General features: G+C 40.6%; 3 protein-coding genes across 3 annotated transcripts; 1 reads left to right on the forward strand and 2 right to left on the reverse strand.

The window, feature by feature from the left end:
• Nucleotides 1–332: 332 nt before the first annotated feature.
• LOC101470117 (ras-related and estrogen-regulated growth inhibitor) lies at nt 333–6,010 on the reverse strand. The gene is made up of 8 exons (XM_076880348.1): nt 5,945–6,010; nt 5,672–5,784; nt 4,537–4,593; nt 4,334–4,407; nt 3,259–3,397; nt 2,883–2,976; nt 2,178–2,249; nt 333–1,828 (listed from the first exon to the last, which is right to left on the reverse strand). Exons 2-8 carry the CDS (start codon nt 5,721–5,723, stop codon nt 1,720–1,722), a joined length of 597 nt encoding a protein of 198 aa, XP_076736463.1. The 5' UTR covers nt 5,724–5,784; nt 5,945–6,010; the 3' UTR covers nt 333–1,719.
• A 1,006-nt stretch (nt 6,011–7,016) lies between these two features.
• ndufs1 (NADH:ubiquinone oxidoreductase core subunit S1) lies at nt 7,017–13,016 on the reverse strand. Its single transcript, XM_014413946.3, has 19 exons — nt 12,911–13,016; nt 12,164–12,240; nt 11,928–12,019; nt 11,208–11,315; nt 10,982–11,058; nt 10,777–10,858; nt 10,552–10,682; nt 9,951–10,136; nt 9,722–9,856; nt 9,487–9,601; nt 9,198–9,343; nt 8,974–9,102; nt 8,742–8,871; nt 8,351–8,511; nt 8,099–8,253; nt 7,783–7,958; nt 7,562–7,696; nt 7,404–7,476; nt 7,017–7,293 (listed from the first exon to the last, which is right to left on the reverse strand). The coding sequence occupies exons 2-19, from the start codon at nt 12,234–12,236 to the stop codon at nt 7,202–7,204; spliced, it is 2,196 nt and encodes a 731-aa protein (XP_014269432.2). The 5' UTR covers nt 12,237–12,240; nt 12,911–13,016; the 3' UTR covers nt 7,017–7,201.
• A 422-nt stretch (nt 13,017–13,438) lies between these two features.
• unc50 (unc-50 homolog (C. elegans)) lies at nt 13,439–17,021 on the forward strand. Its single transcript, XM_004575377.2, has 6 exons — nt 13,439–13,588; nt 14,438–14,703; nt 14,890–15,010; nt 15,118–15,257; nt 15,534–15,641; nt 16,338–17,021. Exons 2-6 carry the CDS (start codon nt 14,442–14,444, stop codon nt 16,502–16,504), a joined length of 798 nt encoding a protein of 265 aa, XP_004575434.1. The 5' UTR covers nt 13,439–13,588; nt 14,438–14,441; the 3' UTR covers nt 16,505–17,021.
• The last annotated feature ends 1,026 nt before the right edge of the window (nt 17,022–18,047 follow it).

Here is an 18,047-nt window from a genome sequence, read left to right on the forward strand (position 1 = left end):
ATGTTTCAGATGTATTTATGGATGCTGACACTTTCTAATCATCTCTTATTCTTTCTTTATTGCCTCAGGCTGGACTTTAGAAGGAGACCTCTCTGTGTTGTGAAATGCTTTTGTGTCTTCACATAAGTGGCATCCATCTCCTCTGGTGGCCAGATTCCAAATGAGTATCTGATGAATGATGGCGTGGATTCTGCTGGTTTCTCACGGCCTGTCTTACCTTTTCAAGGTATTTGGCTGTGGCTAACCTTTGTGCATCTTTATCATTGCTTCCTCTGGGATACCCATTTAGTTGTAAATGTCCTGTATATCTGCTATCCTCCCTTCTGGTAGCTCCACCCATTCAGTCTGGATCACCTCTCCTCTCTTTACAACCCTTCGACCACATTTATCCAGTCCAAATCAGATCCTGATGTTCTCGTTGTAGATCCTCGTTAGATAGATCAGTGAGTTAATGTTTCAGTCACTCCTGGGATGCAACGTAATGTCATCCATTTGCAGGTGGTAGCTCACGGTCACTCCACTCCTGAATCTATAACTGGATCCACTCTCAGTGATGAGCTGGCTCATGTGGTTGAGGCCTATGCAGAACAGCAGTAGGTGCATTGGAGCTGGTCTCCAGTGTTGTCTTCCGCAGTCCCATTAAGTTCTGAATAAATGTTATTAGTGTACTATTAGCCTTTACAAGTATCCATATGTGGGGCACTGAGTCGTAGGCTTTCTAGCAGTCAGTTCAGACACCACTCAAGTGTATTGCAGCAACTCATGTGATTAGCTGATTGTGTACATGCCTAGACATGGGCATTTTGATCTCATGATCAAAATGGGAAAGAAACGTGATTTTACTGATTTGAGTTTACAGGAAGTCAACTGAATAACCGTTTTTTACAACTCTGAATTTACAAAGCAGATGGGCTACAGCAGCAACACCGAGGCTACAATTTGCACAGGCTCAAAAAAACAAACAAACAAACAAAAAAAACTGGACAAATGTTACCTGGTCTGATGAATATTGATTTGGCCCAATTAACATGAAAGTATGTTGGAAAGGTACATGTACATTCTGCCTTGTACCGATAATTCAGTGGTAGTTTAATGGGGTGAACGATATTTCTGTTATGTATTATTTAAATGCCACACCAGACCTTGCTGTTGCTGCTAACCATTTCCGTGCCTTTATGACCACACTGAACTCATTTTCTGATAGCAGCATAACACATGATGTGTGACAGAGCTCAGATCATCTCAAACTGGTTTCCTTAACATGCCAGTTTACTGTACTCAAATGGCCTCCACAGTCATCAGATCTCAATCCAACAGAACACATTTGTGATGTGGTGGAGCAACAGATTCACAGAGTTGACAAATTTGCTGCAACTGTGATGCTGTCATGTTAATGGATCAAAAGAGTCAGTGAAGAATGCTTCCAGTAACTTTTTGAATGTATGCTATAAAGAATTAAGACATTTTTAAAGACAAAAAAAGACTCCAACCCAGTAGTATCAAGGGATAACTAATAAAAAGTGTCTGGCGAGTTTCTATTTTTTAAATCCTGGTCTCATCACCCATAAATCCAGAAACCCAGACGTTGCATGATAACTCTGTCTGGATGTGAGATACGGGAGATATCTAACACTAAAAGAACTAAAGCAAAAAACAAACAAAAAAAACCCCAACCCATTTTACACTACAGTTTTTTCCATGGGGGTTTGTTTGCTGTTGTCACCACTGCATGGTCTTAGATCTGGTCAGTTTCCTGGTCAGAGCGTGACGAACAGTCAACATGTAGGAGCGACGTTCAGGCAGAGGGCGCTGCTGATCCAACACCAACCTGTGGCACACACACACACATACACACACACACAATCAAACAGCACATGAAAAAGAATCATAAAATCCTCTGGGCTCTAACAGTACACCCTAGAGAGATGTCTAATTATTGTTTTTGCTTTCCAGTATCGTTCAGGATCTTTCCTATCACCATCTATAAGAAAATCTTTTGTACTACCTTTGTTTATTGCTGTGTGACAGGGCGCAGTCCATCAGGAGCAGTACTGACTGTTGTTTTGAGTATATTTAATTAATAAAAATGTTGCATTCATAGTCGAAACACTGAAAACACGATTAAAATCTGACTAGCATGGATATCACATGTCTGACAAAACACAGAAGAAACAAACCTGATGAGCTGAAGCACTGCTGCTTCCACTGCTAGGACTGCTTCAGCCACAGACAACTCTCTGAAACCACACCTAAAGACACAGAACGAAATCAATGGCTCATTTAGTTAGCATGCAAGGAAATAGTTTTTACTTACTTTATTTAGCACTCAGACTTTGTAGGCACCATATAGTGGAATTCAGGCTGAGCAGAATTGATATCCAATACATACACTACTATACATAAATATTTAATTCTGTAACAAAAATGTGAAATTCATTAATAAAATATTGACCATGTAGTCAAAAAAAGCTTGTTTCCATATAATTTATAGTAGACTACATGCTGTGTGCCTCACCATCCCTCCATGTGTACATTATACATGAAGTAAGAGGGAGTAACAGCAGAAGCTCCAGCTCAGAGCACAGCATGAATCAGTGACAGCAAATTTGGCATGGATTAAGTCAGAAACAGCATAAAAGGGGGCACTGGGGTTGCAAAGTGGTTTGCAGATGGACAGCAAAGATGGGCAGGCTAAAACAGCTTCAGCTGGGATTTGCCAGCTGGTTGTGTACAAGAGTATCAGCTTACGGTTACAGCCCAGCTTGACTGGACTGACATTATTCTTAATCAATGACAAAGTTATTTTATTATCAAGTATAACAAAGACAAGAAAAGCATTGTACAGTATTACCATGCACATATGAAAACATGAGCACTCAAACCTTAAATCCTTGGCTAGTCTCTGTCCTTCGTCTGTTGTCACCTGCCTGCCGATTTCCAAATCTGCCTTATTGGCGACCAGGACCGCGGGAACCACTGACACACAGACACACAAAGTGAAGTGACAATAAACCATCACGATGACCCTATGGCACGCAGTTTGGAGTCATTCTGTCAGCACACTACTAACAGAAGACAGGGTGGCACAACCAAACATGGAATCTACGTCCACTCAATCTGTGAATATGTGGGTGTGTTTATGTGTGTATGTAAAGGTGAAAGAGAGACAGAACAGAGGCCTGATGTTTGTGTGAAGAACAGACTGTTAGTTCAGTTTTCAGCAGCCGTTTTCTCATACAGATCAAAATATCTCCCCACCCAGATTCTGCTTGGTTTGGTCAATGAGCGTCTTGAGTTGTGGGACCTCCAGGAAGCTGAAGCGCTGTGTGATGGAGTACAGCAGCAGGAAACCATCAGCCCAGCGAATGGAAGACTCCAGAGAAGCTACAGAGCTCTCCTAGAGGAGAATATATCATCAAAAAGTTTTCAGATTTATTCATAAATAATAGACATAGCTGGATATGTGTTAACAACAATATGAAATAAACATAAATTTATATATTATGAACATATTATACATACTATATCAGAACAGGAAGCGGTAGAAGTTATCGAGCCCTACTCCTTTGATCTTTGGAAAGTTAATTAGTATTCTGTGTCCTACCAACACTTAGTCCATGGTTGATGGAATTTAACTTATATGATGTCTTTTTAACTTTCAGCTAGAACTCAAAGCACTTTTACACTCCAAGCTGCATCCACAGGTATTTTTATTTTATCACTCATGCACACCCACAAAGAGGATCTTCAGTATCTTTCCCAAGCACAACATACAGATGCAGAAGCTGGAAACTGAACTACCTACTGGTACTGGAATTAGGAAACAAGCAAGAAGTGTAATGGGTGTAACAACTGAAACAAATGGCATTACTTGTCCAACTACACTGCAGACTGTGGAGGACTGTGAGTGACAAAATGAATGAACTAAACACAACATTAAATAATTAATTTAACATTGAGTAAATTAATTAAAAAAGGAAATAAATAAAACATTTTTCTGAAGTTTTAAAAGAAATGAATTGCTATTTAATTAATTAATTACATATTTATAAAATAATTTCAATTTTAATTACTGACATAGTCAATTAATTATTTAGTGATGCAATTAGTTAATCTATTTTGGCACTTGTGACCCTCCATACAAAACTTGTTTGCAAATTATTTAAAAACAGCAACAACAAACCCCCCTCTAAAGTTGACTTTTACATGGCAGAACAAAAAACATTTGAAAATTTTGCAAAATAAATGCTTTGATTTGAAAAACATAACAAATAATTTGGACACAGCAAAAGTCTAGCCTTTTAAAAAACTACAAATAAAAGTCAATATTTACCTTCCAAGTTAAGTCCAGAATCTCCAGATCGACAGCTTCCTGATCCACCACCCGGCTGCATTTGTAGGTCACCTCTGAAGAACACACACACACAGACACACACAGAGAACTGTGTCACTTTCAAAAATCCTGCCAGTGAAGAACTCAGGTAAGTTATGTAATGTTTACTGTCAGCAATGCAAAAATATTTACCCAGGTCTTACCTTTTTTATGGTCGTATTCACCAATAAATCGCTTGGTTATGAAACGAACACACAGCGCTGGAGACACAAAACAGACACAGTGGCTGAAGGCGAGAAGCATATTTCTAACACATTCTGCACAGTCGCACACACACAAAGTTCCTTTTAGTCATTTGAATCTGATCTAAAGCATCCCGTGCTCACGTCATGCCTCCTTATGTGAGTGTTGCCTTCAGAACGACCCTCTTTGTGACTTTATTTAAATAAATGCACAAGTGCTTCCTTTGTGTTTGGGTGGAAAGAGCCCAAAGGCTCGTGTCTGTTTGACTTTCATGTCTGCTATTTAAGGCCTTGCTGTATTTTATCAGGATACATTAAAAGGTTAAACACGCTTGTTTAAATCATCACTTGAGCCTTTACACCTGGAAAAACACTGAGTTTATTTTCAGGCATGCTGCCCACCACTGTCACAATCGAATCCCAGCATGCAGACTTTGTTGACATTGTGCATAGATGTTTTGTTCCCTGAAATTTACTCTGGTCCTTCTAATATGAAGGAAATTAATGGAATTTGATGTGTGAGCCTTTAAACCATTGACAAAGTGCCGACAGCTAAATCTGGCATTGCTATTTTTGGAGTTTGCTATTCGCATTAGTCATTATACTGTAAGAATGTATGATAATTTTTACTCATCACACGTCTTATGTTTCCTCAGTTATTTTCGTAGGAATATGTGTAATATTAAAATGTTATGGGTGTGTTGTAATGTCTCTATAACTGTGCCATGAATCTGTCTTCTCAGTGCATGAAAGCAGCTGAGCTCATAGTCGAGCGCACAAACATTTGAAATGAAGCAACAAGTTTGTCTATTACACTCAACTGAAGACGAGCTATTTTTAGAGCTGGACAAAAGTAGCAGACCTATATGACATTCAAAACATAGCAGTGGAGGTGATGGAGGTACATGTCAGTGCTATGAAAGATAAACACTCTAGGTTTTCCATTTTTAGCAAAAACCTTTAAACCGTGGCTCGCAGTTAACCCTAAACTTAACCTCTTTCATGCACTGCTGAGATGTTATCTGATTCAGAACTTAAAAAGCACGTCCCCCTCTCTGCGTGCCTGTGGTTTTCAGCTGCTTTGTCTCCAGCTTACCTGTTTTCCCAGTGTTCTGAGCTCCCAGAATGAGAAGTTTAACTGGAACCATTTTCCTGTTGTAGCCAAAATTAGTCCAGCGTGTGCCCTGCTGTTTGTCCCCGATTGATGCCCTGCAGGGAAGAGCAGAGGATGCTGAGCCAGCTTTGGGAGACAAAACAAAAGTAAATGTAAAAATAATAAAAACTGCACACAGTCTCAAAGAACTGAGAAAGAGCACGAACAATGAAGCTAGAAACTGAATAGAAGACTTACTACTGCCATAGTACTGACCATAAAGTGAAAATAAACTCCAGATATGGGGAGTAGTAAAAAACAATAAATGAACTCGCTGCTTGGTCTTAGACACTGAGCAGACAAAGAGTGGAGAGATGAGACCGTCTCCTCTTCTCTCCTGTGTCCCCCCCCCCCCCCCCCCCCCCCCTCTCTTAGGTAACTGCATATGACAGGAGCCATTTGTCTGTGGGAATGGCGTCCAACTCCGAGCGCACATCCTATTTTGGATCCATTGAGAACAAACACACAGGCACTCCTTTAACTACTTAATCACATCAAAAGCTCGCCTCTATCTACAGAAGTTCTTTGACAACAGATATCGACCCAGAGTCCAGAACGATCTCAAGCCTCACTATAATAACTTTGAGACTCAGATGAGTGGCTCTGAGTGCACATACTTCAATTTCAGAATGTCAACTGGGCCAAGAGCATATTTTGGAGCTCAAGTGTTTCTTAGAGTTTATTTTTCTGTCTGTTATAGAATGAATATTAAAAAACTTTTAAACAGCTACATTTCAGAAGGAAGGTGTGAAACCCATCGTGCTTTTCTTTACCTTCTGCCATGCAGATATACTGCTTCAATGCTGGATGCTCATATAAAACATGAAGTCACTCTGTGAGTCAAAAGCTCAGGCTTCACATATTGTTTTGCGCACTTGGATCTACATGCCATAGAGATAGGACGTCCTTATATGGTCATCTCAGTCACAGCACCTGCAGTCTTTTGTTTGTGAGGGGCAGCCAGTCAGAAGAAAGGAAGGGAGAGGAGCTAAAACTTGTTTCCAACAGTGGATCAAATGAGGAGCTGCACTGCAGCTCAGTGTAAATAAGGATTATTTTAAACTCAGAACATGCAGAGCTCCTACAGGAGTCCAAATTCTGACTTATTACTTCATTTCTAGAGTCTAGTAATATAATACATATTTTAAAAAACATACATTGCAAAAATAAAGTGAAGAATATGAGGACTCGTTTGATTTTAAAGCATTTGGAAGGCGTCATAAGTGATATAATTTGAATGTTATTAAAATGATGCAATGGAGGAAAAAAAAACACCTTAAAACCGGAGTAAAGACATTTTTAGGATTTTATTTATATTTTGTATGTTTCTCAGATTTATTCCACAAAGCTGGTTCTCAGCGGCGAAAACGATTCAACAGTATACACAAGCATTGAGGGCGACTTCAAGACACAAAGTTCAGAGATGTGTGTTGCTTCAGAGGAAAAAGGCAGAGCTGTCGTCATATCAAGTGTTCAGCAAACAGATGGCTCGTCGACGGCGGCGGCTCCTTCTGTGACGGCTTTGACGCACTTCGCCATTGTTTGGGAAGCCCTGCTGATGGAGTCTGAAGACAGAACGAAGCAGCACAGATTATGATACATATTTGCTTGCACATTATTTTGAGAGAAAAAAAATAGCTATTATATATATAAAAAAATAAGTAAACAAACATACCTGTCATGTAGAAGTCCTTTACTGTAAGCTGAGGCGGCACCAGAGGAGCTGCTAAGAGCTCCTGGTTCACAGTCTGAGAGGAACAGAGTGAGGAGATAAACAGCTGAATCAAGTTGTCAGGTAAATCAGAGGCAGACCAACTAACTGTGTTTCTGTACCATAGCGAGCTCATTGGCTTGTTTAAAGTAGTTCGCCTCCTCTACATCGTCGTAACGGACCAGGTTAGGAGAGACTTCGGCTAGCCTGGATCGGATCTCATCTAAGGAGTCGTAGGGCAGCGTTACACCCGTCAGCTGAAAACGCACAGAGACGTTAAGATGACTGGTTTCGTGTTAATAGTGAACATCAGTACGGAATACTCAAAACACTTCCTGCTTACTTCAGACAAAGCTCTGATGATCTTCCAGTCCTCTCTGGCGACTCCAGGAGCAGTGACGGCTATCTTGGTGTGCTGGCTCCTGCCTTCAGTGTTGACATAAGTGCCGTTTTTCTCCGTGTATGCAGCACTGGGTAGGATGATGTCTGCCATCGGTGCTCCTACGTCACCGTGATGACCTGAAGGAGTTGCAAATTGATGTTCATTCATGTCCCCAGATTAGCAGCATTTGGTTTGTCAAATCTGTGTGTGTGTGTGTGTGTGTGTGTGTGTGTGTGTGTGTGTGTGTGTGTGTGTGTGTGTGTGTGTGTGTATATACCCTGGTAGATGATGAGGCTGTCTTTGGGCAGGTCAGCTCTGCTGATGCAGCCCGCATCAGCTCCCAGCAGGAAAAGCACTTTAGGTGGATTCTTCCTGATGGCGTCCACTCCGGCCTTGTAGCCTAGATCGAGGGCAGCCACTTGACTCGCCACCCTGCTCTCACACACACACACAGACACACACACACAGTATGAGCATCTACTGTATCTCATTGCATTAGGGTTACTTGAAATCAGCTGCTTAGCTGTACCTGTGCAGGACGTTAAGGACTTTCCAGCTGTCCTCCACTCCGCTGCTGGCTCGAGCGTTCTGAGCAATGGTGGAGACGGCGCTCAAAATTGCAACTCCATCTTCTCTTTGCAGAGCGCCGCTGCCCACAACCACAACTGGACGCTTGGCAGCTGAAAGGACCTGCCAGGAGAGAACGGAAAAAAGATATTCAGTCTGGAAATGACTGCCCCTGCCTGAGCCCGGTTCTGCTGGAGGTTTCTTCCTGTTAAAAGGGAGTTTTTCCTTCCCACTGTCTTCAAGCGCTCACTCATAGCGGGCAATCTGATTGTTGGAGTTCATTCTCTATATATTCAAGCGTTTAAGGCCATTTACCATTTTGAATCTCACTGGACGACGTGAGTGCCCATTACCTTGCAGAAAGCATGTGTGCCATTGGCCAGCTGCTTCAAGACTGAAGTGTCTTCTCCTAGGTGATCGTACGTGTAACTCAGGTCAACCTTGTGGCCCACCGTAGCAATCTGCAGCTCATTATGGAGCCAGCTGACGGAGTGAGACGATAACAATTACAAAACTTTAAAAAAAAAAAAAACAACTTAAAACTTAGACTTAAATAACAAACCGTTAACTGTGATATGTGTTTACCTCTTGCGGATTCTGGCATTGAACAGTGGGGCTTCATAGCGAGGGTTCGTTCCCACGAGCAGCAGCAGGTCACAGTCCTCAATGCCAGCAATGCGAGAGTTTAGCAGGTAGTTGGAACGCAGGTCAGTTCTGCAGAAAGCAAAAAAAGAAGTAAAAAATAACACTGTCAGCTAATAAAGCCATGTATTTTAGCACCTAAGGGATGATGAGAGGTTCTTCCTTACCCTGCACCTGCCATGGGGAACAGCTCCTCAGTGCACAGGTTTTCTGAGTTGAGTCTGTTGAGGAGATCTTTGAGGGCGACCAGAGCTTCAGCGTCCGCCATCCCTCCCACTATGGCTGCCACCTCACTCCCCTGCACGCTCTGCAGCTGCACAAACACAAACATTTATGCATGACGACAGCCCCAAACTTCCTGACTACAAACAACAACAAACCTTAAAGTTTCCCAGAATTTATTTATGATTAATTTAATTACCAAGCAAGAGCCAATAAAGAAGCAAAAGCACTTACTGCTCCAGCAACACGAGTGAGAGCATCCTCCCAGGTGGTCGGGGTCAGCTGACCTGATTCATCCTTCACCATTGGTTGGGTCAGCCTCTGCCTCTTCAACCCATCATATGCAAACCTGCAGATACAGTTTAGTTCAGATACAGTGGAATAGATATATATATTTAAAACAAAAACACACCCAACTGTTTTAAAGATGATTATAAAGTGTGAGACTTTATGTCCAGTTCTGTATTACCTGGTCTTATCAGAAATCCATTCCTCATTGATGTCATCGTGGAGCCTGGGCAGTATCCTCATCACCTCGCCTCCACGTGTGCTCACAACAATATTGCTACCGACAGCGTCCAACACATCGATTGACTCGGTTTTCCTGCAAAGACGGCGGAACAACATGACGTAAAACTGCTCCGGGAAGTTCAAGAGAACTCGTGTTAAATACAATCGAGCATCAGACCCTTTCCTACCTAGTCTCCCACGGTCTTGCAGTGAAGGCGTAGGGCTTGGAGGTGAGCGCCCCCACAGGACAGATATCGATAACGTTGCCCGACAGCTCCGACATGAACATCTTCTCCACGTACGTCCCGATCTGCAAGTCGTTTCCTCTTCCTGTCGTTCCCAGGTCTTCAACGCCGGCAATCTCGCTTGCAAAACTACAAACACACGCAGGCAGGGCAAGCTGTTTGAATATCCACCTCCATGCAAATGTTACAGCTCCATCAAAGCATGAACTGGTTTTAATCACTGTACATCAAATCTTTCAACACTGCTTTTAGTTATTTATTCACCCTTTATTACAGAAGTGCAATATTTTCTTTAATTACTGTGACCTTTCCCTCTTGAAGCACACATTGATGTCTAGCACTGTGCATGTATGTGTGCGTTTTAGATGAATAAGTGTGTTATCGGTCTTTATTATGTCCTCATGTTCGGTTTCTAGGTAGTTTAAAACACAATTATAAAGGAATTGTGGACCTTCCATGAATGTAACGTGTCTTTTGCCACATTACATCGCTGTTAATGCCACATTATTACATTATTCGTGACTGACGTGTACATGACACTCACCGGACGCAGCGCGTGCACTGAATGCAGCGGGTCATGATGGTTTTAATGAGAGGCCCGATGTTTTTGTCCTCCACTGCTCTCTTTCCTTCTGAGAAGCGGCTGCGGTCTGAACCGAACTGCATGGACTGATCCTGAGAAAAGAGGAGAAAAAGACGGGAAAAAAGCTGATCCGTTGATCTAAATGCACTCATGAGAATAACTTAAATTACACTTCTGCAAGGTTACCTGCAGGTCACACTCTCCTCCCTGATCACAAATAGGGCAGTCCAGTGGGTGGTTGGCCAACAGGAACTCCATTACTCCCTCTCTGATGAGACACAAACACATGAATACACGCCTTTAATTTTCCTTAGTTTGACTTGTTGTTTTCAAAGTGTGCCCAAAGTTTGAATAACATTAAGCTAGAACCAGAGACCGCTACAGTTTTTACCTGGCTTTTCGTGTTTTCTCTGAGTTGGTGAGGATGTTCCAGCCTTTCATGACGGGCATGGCGCAGGCTGCTACTGGCTGAGGGCACATGACACAATACGCATACATTACAAATAAATTAATCATTAATAGATTAATCATTTACGCTGAGATTGGTCCCAAAGCATCTTAAACTCAGTCTCAGCTAAAATCCTTTTCATCAAGTATAAACAGTAGCCTGACGTTACCTTTGGTGCTTTCTCAATCTCCACCAGACACATGCGGCAGTTTCCTGCCACAGAGAGGCGCTCGTGGTAACAGAACCTGGGGATTTGAACCCCGACCTTCTCACAGGCCTAGCCAGGAAAAGAAACAAGGCAATTTGGTTAATATACGTGATGTGAAATTACAATCCAGGCTTTAGCGAATAGATTGCCAGGTATTTTACGTTTTCTTGCTAATTTTGTGGTCTGCCTTCTTTAGAATTAAAATGTGAAAATGACTAACAGATGAGTCAAAGCTTTGCTAAAATATGCACATTCCTATTGCACTAATATTCCTTTATAAAACAGGAAAGTGACTAAATGTCAGCTGATCTGTCCTAAGTGGTTACTGCCCAGTTGACTGGTGCTTGAAGGAATCATAAATCCAGACTGCGTGGTGCTATTTCACAGTGTTTGAAAACTAGGCCAAAACTTAATCCAGAGATTAGCTAGCTACCTAAAACTGACCCATTTGTTCATTACCCCTATCCTCGCTACTCTACACTGGCTACCTGTTAGATACAGAATTAGTGTATTTGAGCCCATTTTTGAATATGAAGCTCAGATTCACTTTGATTCACATTGATGCACGAAATTACTGTCATGAAAACACAGATACCACAAAGTACTACACAGCATGAGCTGGCAACACTAGGTGACATCTACAACAGCTTGCAGTAAAATTGTGTACTGAAGCTTTCGTACCTGCAGCACAGTAGTTCCAGGCTCCACCTCCACTGGTTTCCCATCCACAAATACCTCCACCATGTTGCTGGCTGCACGCACTGGGGTACGCACTTGAAGTGCATGCACATAGAAAGAAAAGATCCTACTCAATCAACAGGCACATTTTTATGCCTGTTACATGCATACAGTAGGTGCTATATTTAGAAACTTGCATTAACTGCTATGTAATCTCTACTCTAACTCACAGACCATACCTGGGTTGGAAGAAGCCAGGCTGCCCTTGGCAGCTCCAGCTAGAGCCCGGCCAACGGTCGGCAGTCGCAACATGACTCTGTGAGAGAAAACATATGAGCGTACTCAGCATTAGCACATACTCAATGTGCTAATGCTGAAGTCATTATAATTACTTAAAGTGTACACAAGTGTTTGCAAAGGAGAAAGCAAGCATAAATGCCAGATCGTTACTTTTGTTTTTATAACACAATCACTACAGTGCAGAAAAACGACAGTGCACTAAAGGCCTCTGCTGTTGCCACTTTTGTCCCCATCTATATTCTGAAAATGCTTTATTACATGGTTGTTATGTTTGATTTAGTAAGTCTAGTTTAGGTGACAAACTCCTACTCCTGAGCCACGGTACCCAGTGCGTCTGGGCTTTGCAGCTGTCAACAATAACAAGTGTTATGGCCGCGATTTCAGTGTTCAGCATTTTAACAAAATAATGCAGAGAAATGAAGAATTTACAAATAATATCGAGACAACAAAACATCAAACAGCACAGCACAACGGCTTTAAATAATACTCTGCTTATGTGGATGTGCTAATGAGCTGCGGGCTAACAGTGACAGCTAACAGTATTACTCAAGGACACAGAGACGCTGCATGTTCGTAGAGGGTAACTGAAGTTATAAGCTCAAATATTTCCTTTTTCGTTTCCTTACATTTAATTACACATATATGTCGATGCGTTCATGTATGCATCACATTTGTTTGGTTCTTACCTTTCGCTATTTGGCCTTCTTGACCAGAACAGCGGTGATCTTAGTTATACCACCAATTGAAACGGCTATGGCGTTAGCGGAAATAGCAGGATGTCGTGTTTCCGCTTGAATACGAGGTCACACTTTTCACAATAAAAGTCTTAAAATCGTTCAAACACTAATATTCAGCATAAATTGCAGTTTTTATTTACAGTCTGTAGCTTCAATGTAGCAACAAAATGTCCCCGACTTAAAAAATTAAAAAATTAAAGTAAAGTAAATTAAAACTCTAAAATAAAATTTGAAATCTCAATTATTTAAAACATGACGGTGTTTGAAAAAAAAAGAAACTGAACTCGGTTTGTAAATTTTATCTTGTGGACATAAAATGTATTAATAATATGGAACAAAGTAATGATATATTGGTCTGTGTTTTGGGAAAAAACAAAATAAAACAAACAAACAAACAAAAAACCCACTGATAACTACACGGCGTTTTAAATTGCCACACTGGAGACTTTCTCACCGTATGAAAGTTCAAACTTCACCTTTGACTACATTTCCCATGAGGAAGGGAACGTTACCGGAACTATCTACGTGTGCATTTTCGCGACAGTTCAGGAAGCATCATATGCAAACAGCTACAGAAAACGAGCAGTAGTTTGGGCTTTCTCATGTGAAGGACTGCAAGAGAAACAGGTAATTTTGTCGTTAAGTGAGGAATTTCAGTCGTTTACCAAAAAACTAAATAGCTACTGAGCAATTTGCGTTATGGTTATTGCTGGTGAGACTTAACGGGCCGTCTCATCTTATTAAAGTAGCTAGCAACGTGCTAACTGTGTCTGCTAGCAAACAAAGCGACAAGGAGATTAAAACATATCAGTGTTTATGCAGGAAGTCACTATTATTATTTAGTGTGTGTCCTATTTAATTGATACGTATGAGATGACTTTACATAATGTGTAGATGTTTAATCCAACTTAGTGAAAATGCACCAGATAGCTGCTTCTGTGCTGTTCTTTTTAAGCAGTTGTTTTTTTTTTTATTGAAGAAAGCCAAGAATGCTTATCAATCACAACTTGCTGTAGGACATATATAATATTACAGGTTAAGAAGATATAGTGTACAAGTTTGCTTTGCAGGACTATGTGCCAAATTTGAAACCAGAATTTACAGCTAAGGTACAGCTTATATATAACTTACACTAGGCTGTAGGGCATCGTGTCTAGGAGTTAAGCTTGATGAACTTCTCTATGGCTGTCCATGGTTTTCCAAAATGGCTTTATTGTGGGTTCCTTATCAATTTTACAATCACGCACCAAATCCTTCATACTAAGCATTTAAGCACATTTATATGGCAAACGTATCACACAGAGCATGTCAGGTGTAATAAAAATGAGTGGAAATGCACGTAAATCATCCATCATTGCTCTGGAAGCTTTGAGAGTAGGCATAAAATGGCATAATACAGTATAGTTATAAATTCATCCTAATTTTGTCTCAGGTTAGAGTCCTTTTCACTTTTCACTCTTCTCATCTGATTTTCAGCACCATGTTGCCAACCACAAACAGCAACGGTGCCCTGGCTTCCAGGGACGCTGCACGCCACACAGCGGGTGCGAAGCGCTACAAGTATCTGCGGCGGCTGCTTCATTTCAGACAAATGGACTTTGAGTTCGCCCTGTGGCAGATGCTTTACCTGTTTACCTCTCCTCAGAGGGTGTATCGCAACTTCCAGTACAGGAAACAGACTAAAGATCAGTGGGCCAGAGATGATCCTGCTTTCCTGGTCCTGCTCAGTATCTGGCTATGTGGTAAGTCAATACTCATTCCCTAAATAATTAAAGAGCACTGTGGTCAAGGTTTGATGAGGATATTTGTGAATTTTACCTCTAACCTAATCTGTTTGACTACATTTAAACAATCACTTGTCCTGCCAGTGAAACCCCGATGTTGGCTGTCTGCTATGATACCTAAACACTCCCTGTGTTGTTGTGCAGTGTCAACAATAGGCTTCGGTCTTGTGTTGGAAATGGGAGTCGTGGAGACGCTGAAGCTGCTGCTCTGGGTCGTCTTTGTTGACTGTATAGGAGTCGGTCTGCTCATATCAACTATAATGTGGTGAGCAGTAGCATTGAATAAATTAATGAGATGTCCTCTTATTTACTCTAATTAAGGCATATTGTTTGTTCTTTACTGCATGCCAAATCTTATGTGTTCTTCTCCAGGGTGGTCACCAACAGGTACCTGCTGAAACAACCCAGCAGAAACTTTGACGTGGAGTGGGGCTACGCATTTGACGTTCACCTCAATGCTTTCTACCCGCTTTTAGTCATCCTGCACTTCCTGCAACTTTTCTTCATCAACCGTGAGTAGCCTGTAGATCTGTATGAGTTTAATCAGCATGTGTGAAATTAAATCATCTGATTCAAACCAACAAATGTTTGTCAGTACAGTTAAAATAAAATTTAAAGGGCTAAAGAAATGTTTATGATGCTCTTGCTTCACTACATTTCTCTTTTTCATTTCTTATTTCTTTAATTTTGTACCATGGCAGTTGCTAATATTTAGGCTTGATAATTTCTCCATAGATGCATTACAGCACTGATGACTCTTCTTGTGTGTTGTTTTGTGTGTTTTTTAGATCTTGTGATGATAAGTTCAGATTGGTTCTTGGGATATTTTGTCGGAAACACTCTATGGTTGATTGCTATTGGTTATTATCTCTACATAACCTTCTTAGGGTACAACGGTAAGTACCCTGCACATCATAATGCTGCATGCATTTTCTTAATCTGTTTTTGATTTATTGCTGAAAATTCAATTTCATTATATCTTAGTTACATTAGAAATGAAAAAAAAATCTTATTTTTTTTAATTTATGAATTTTCAGGTTCATCATTTGTTGATTTTCTTAGTCTTAATCTGTGAAAATACTGACTGTTGATTTCTCCAACAATGTGTCACTTTGTTATCACTAAAAAGCTGCTGTAAATTGGTGATTAATGCCAAAAGGTGATCAGAAAAGTAGCAGAACATTTTCTACTGCGCATGAAAATGTTTCATAAATTTTTGTAACTTAACAACTATAATTTTGCTATAATTTACAAAGTCCAATCAGCCCTAATTTTCAACATTATTAGTATTTTATGGGCTTAGATGTGCAATAACAAAATGTAATACAGCACTAAACTGTGATCTTGGTTTTGCTACCATCTAGTGGCCATTTGGTGACATTGACACAAGTGCAGCAGACTAAACTTTGAATTTACACACATCTACAGGTGTTTTCGCTAAAGTAAAGTGAGAAGGCTTTAACTTATTAGAGATTCATTTTCTTTGTGGCTATAAGGCAGCATGACCACCATGGAGCACGTATACCTTGAGAGAAATGTAGTTCTTGCTGTCAGTGGTTCATGTAAAGAGTCTTCTCTTTCAATCCTCACAGCTCTACCCTTCCTGAAGAACACCGTGGTGCTGCTCTACCCCTTTGCTTTGCTCGGCCTTCTCTACATCCTCTCCATATCTCTGGGCTGGAACTTCACTCGGGGTCTCTGCTCTTTTTACAAGTACAGAGTCATGCAGGACCGGCTTGCCTCTGAGATTGGACACTAGCTGGCTCCAGGCTGACGCAAAATCTGTTTTCAGCTCATCTCTACGTGACAATGACTCCACGTCCAGCTGCTGTCAGACAGGATTTTGCTGAGAGGGACCTCTGGTGGACTCTTGGTAAACTGGTTGATTGATGCCGAGCTGGGTGACACTGCTCAGCTCTCTCTTGATTTTCTGTTTGGCTGTGATGTTGAGCTGCGGCTACAAAGTCCGTAAACGGTGATGTGTTCAGACTGGTGACAGAAACGATGGGGGGGTGGGGATGAGACGCAGCTTTTACTGTTGTTTTTTTTGAATGATTTGTAAATATGACTCTGGCAGGTTGTAATATAAACACAGAGGTTTGTTTTTGATGAGTTTGCTTTGTTTCTTTGAGTTTTCTTAAAAAAATAATCAGATTCTGCTTATTGAAGAAGGAAAAAAAGTTAAGTTAGAAACATGGGATGCAAACTTATTTTCTTTCTTTTCTTTTCTAAAAGTGTACATTCCAAAGCACTTTCAATAAAAGGTTTTAACTTAAGGTGCCTCAGTTTTATGTGCTGGCACAGGTTCAGCACAGTTTAGTTTAAAGCTCCCAGCAGCAGCAGCGTTTTTGTTCTCTGGATTGCTTTTGTAGTAACACGCTTCAGTCTCATGGTGTCGCTGTTGCAGTTGCAATCACAACTGAGAAACTCGCTGAAGCATCGCTGATGCTTTTGCTTTCTGTGTAAATGAAGAGTGACTATTACAAAGGCTGGAAGATCTTAGCAGATGTGTTCAGTGTGTCCCATCAGTTCATACTGATGATACAAAGCAAAAAAGGGTAAAATAGTCATCGTGCTATCCTGTGATGTTCTAAATAAAATGGAAAATTAATGTAGTCTTAACTTTATGAAAGTTATGTTACCAGTAGGGATAAATAAATAGCCCTAAAGGTAGAAAATTTATCTTAAAGTCCATAAAAATGTAATTTTATTTAAGAAAACATAATATCCAGCCTGCACGCATTAAAGAACTCATTCAAGTAATTTCAATAATTATGGGATGTTTGCCTTTCTGTGTGTGCATGTCAGTGGCCTCATTCAAAATGTCATGAGTGAGAAACTGATTTTCCCAAATTCCGCACCAATAAACTGAACTCAGTTCTGCTTAATATTAATTTTATTTTTTCATAAATGGCTGTTGGTAAGAGCAGATGTTAAAATTAGGCAATGGAAAGGTAAAATAGGCATGTTAAAATGTTATCACTATTTAATCAACATTCCCAGAGCAAAAAGTACATATTTTTGCAAAAAAAGTTTAACTTTATACAAAGTGCAGCTGCTGTTTTGCTTGTAGTTGAATTACTTCATCTGCAGTTTTTTCCCCTTGTAACAGTAACAGAAATGCACACATGAAGGTAGCTCCAAGGAACATCTTCTCAGCATCTCTTAAGTTTTCAGAAAAGATTAAAAGTCCATCAGTGATACTGGTGTGCTCTGACAGTAACAAAAGTGAATAAATCACTTACTGTCATCCATTTCACTGAGTGCATTGATGCCAGCTCCTCTGTAATCTCAAACTCTTT

Source organism: Maylandia zebra, linkage group LG23 (genome assembly GCF_041146795.1).
Source record: "Maylandia zebra isolate NMK-2024a linkage group LG23, Mzebra_GT3a, whole genome shotgun sequence".
Classification (NCBI taxonomy): Eukaryota; Metazoa; Chordata; class Actinopteri; order Cichliformes; family Cichlidae; genus Maylandia; species Maylandia zebra.

Bases quoted from the DNA above. Each gene is read 5' to 3' on its own strand.
- unc50 (XM_004575377.2), top strand. From the start codon at position 14,442: ATGTTGCCAACCACAAACAGCAACGGTGCCCTGGCTTCCAGGGACGCT. The intron at 14,704-14,889 runs GTAAGTCAATAC...GTTGTTGTGCAG, and splicing joins GCTCAGTATCTGGCTATGTG to TGTCAACAATAGGCTTCGGT. The intron at 15,642-16,337 runs GTAAGTACCCTG...CAATCCTCACAG, and splicing joins AACCTTCTTAGGGTACAACG to CTCTACCCTTCCTGAAGAAC.
- ndufs1 (XM_014413946.3), bottom strand. From the start codon at position 12,236: ATGTTGCGACTGCCGACCGTTGGCCGGGCTCTAGCTGGAGCTGCCAAG. The intron at 7,959-8,098 runs GTATATACACAC...CAACTCCTTCAG, and splicing joins CAGCCTCATCATCTACCAGG to GTCATCACGGTGACGTAGGA. The intron at 7,697-7,782 runs GTAAGCAGGAAG...GTGCGTTTTCAG, and splicing joins TCATCAGAGCTTTGTCTGAA to CTGACGGGTGTAACGCTGCC.
- LOC101470117 (XM_076880348.1), bottom strand. From the start codon at position 5,723: ATGGTTCCAGTTAAACTTCTCATTCTGGGAGCTCAGAACACTGGGAAA. The intron at 3,398-4,333 runs GTAAATATTGAC...ATTCTCCTCTAG, and splicing joins TTCTGGACTTAACTTGGAAG to GAGAGCTCTGTAGCTTCTCT. The intron at 1,829-2,177 runs GTTTGTTTCTTC...TGTGTGCCACAG, and splicing joins GCAGTGCTTCAGCTCATCAG to GTTGGTGTTGGATCAGCAGC.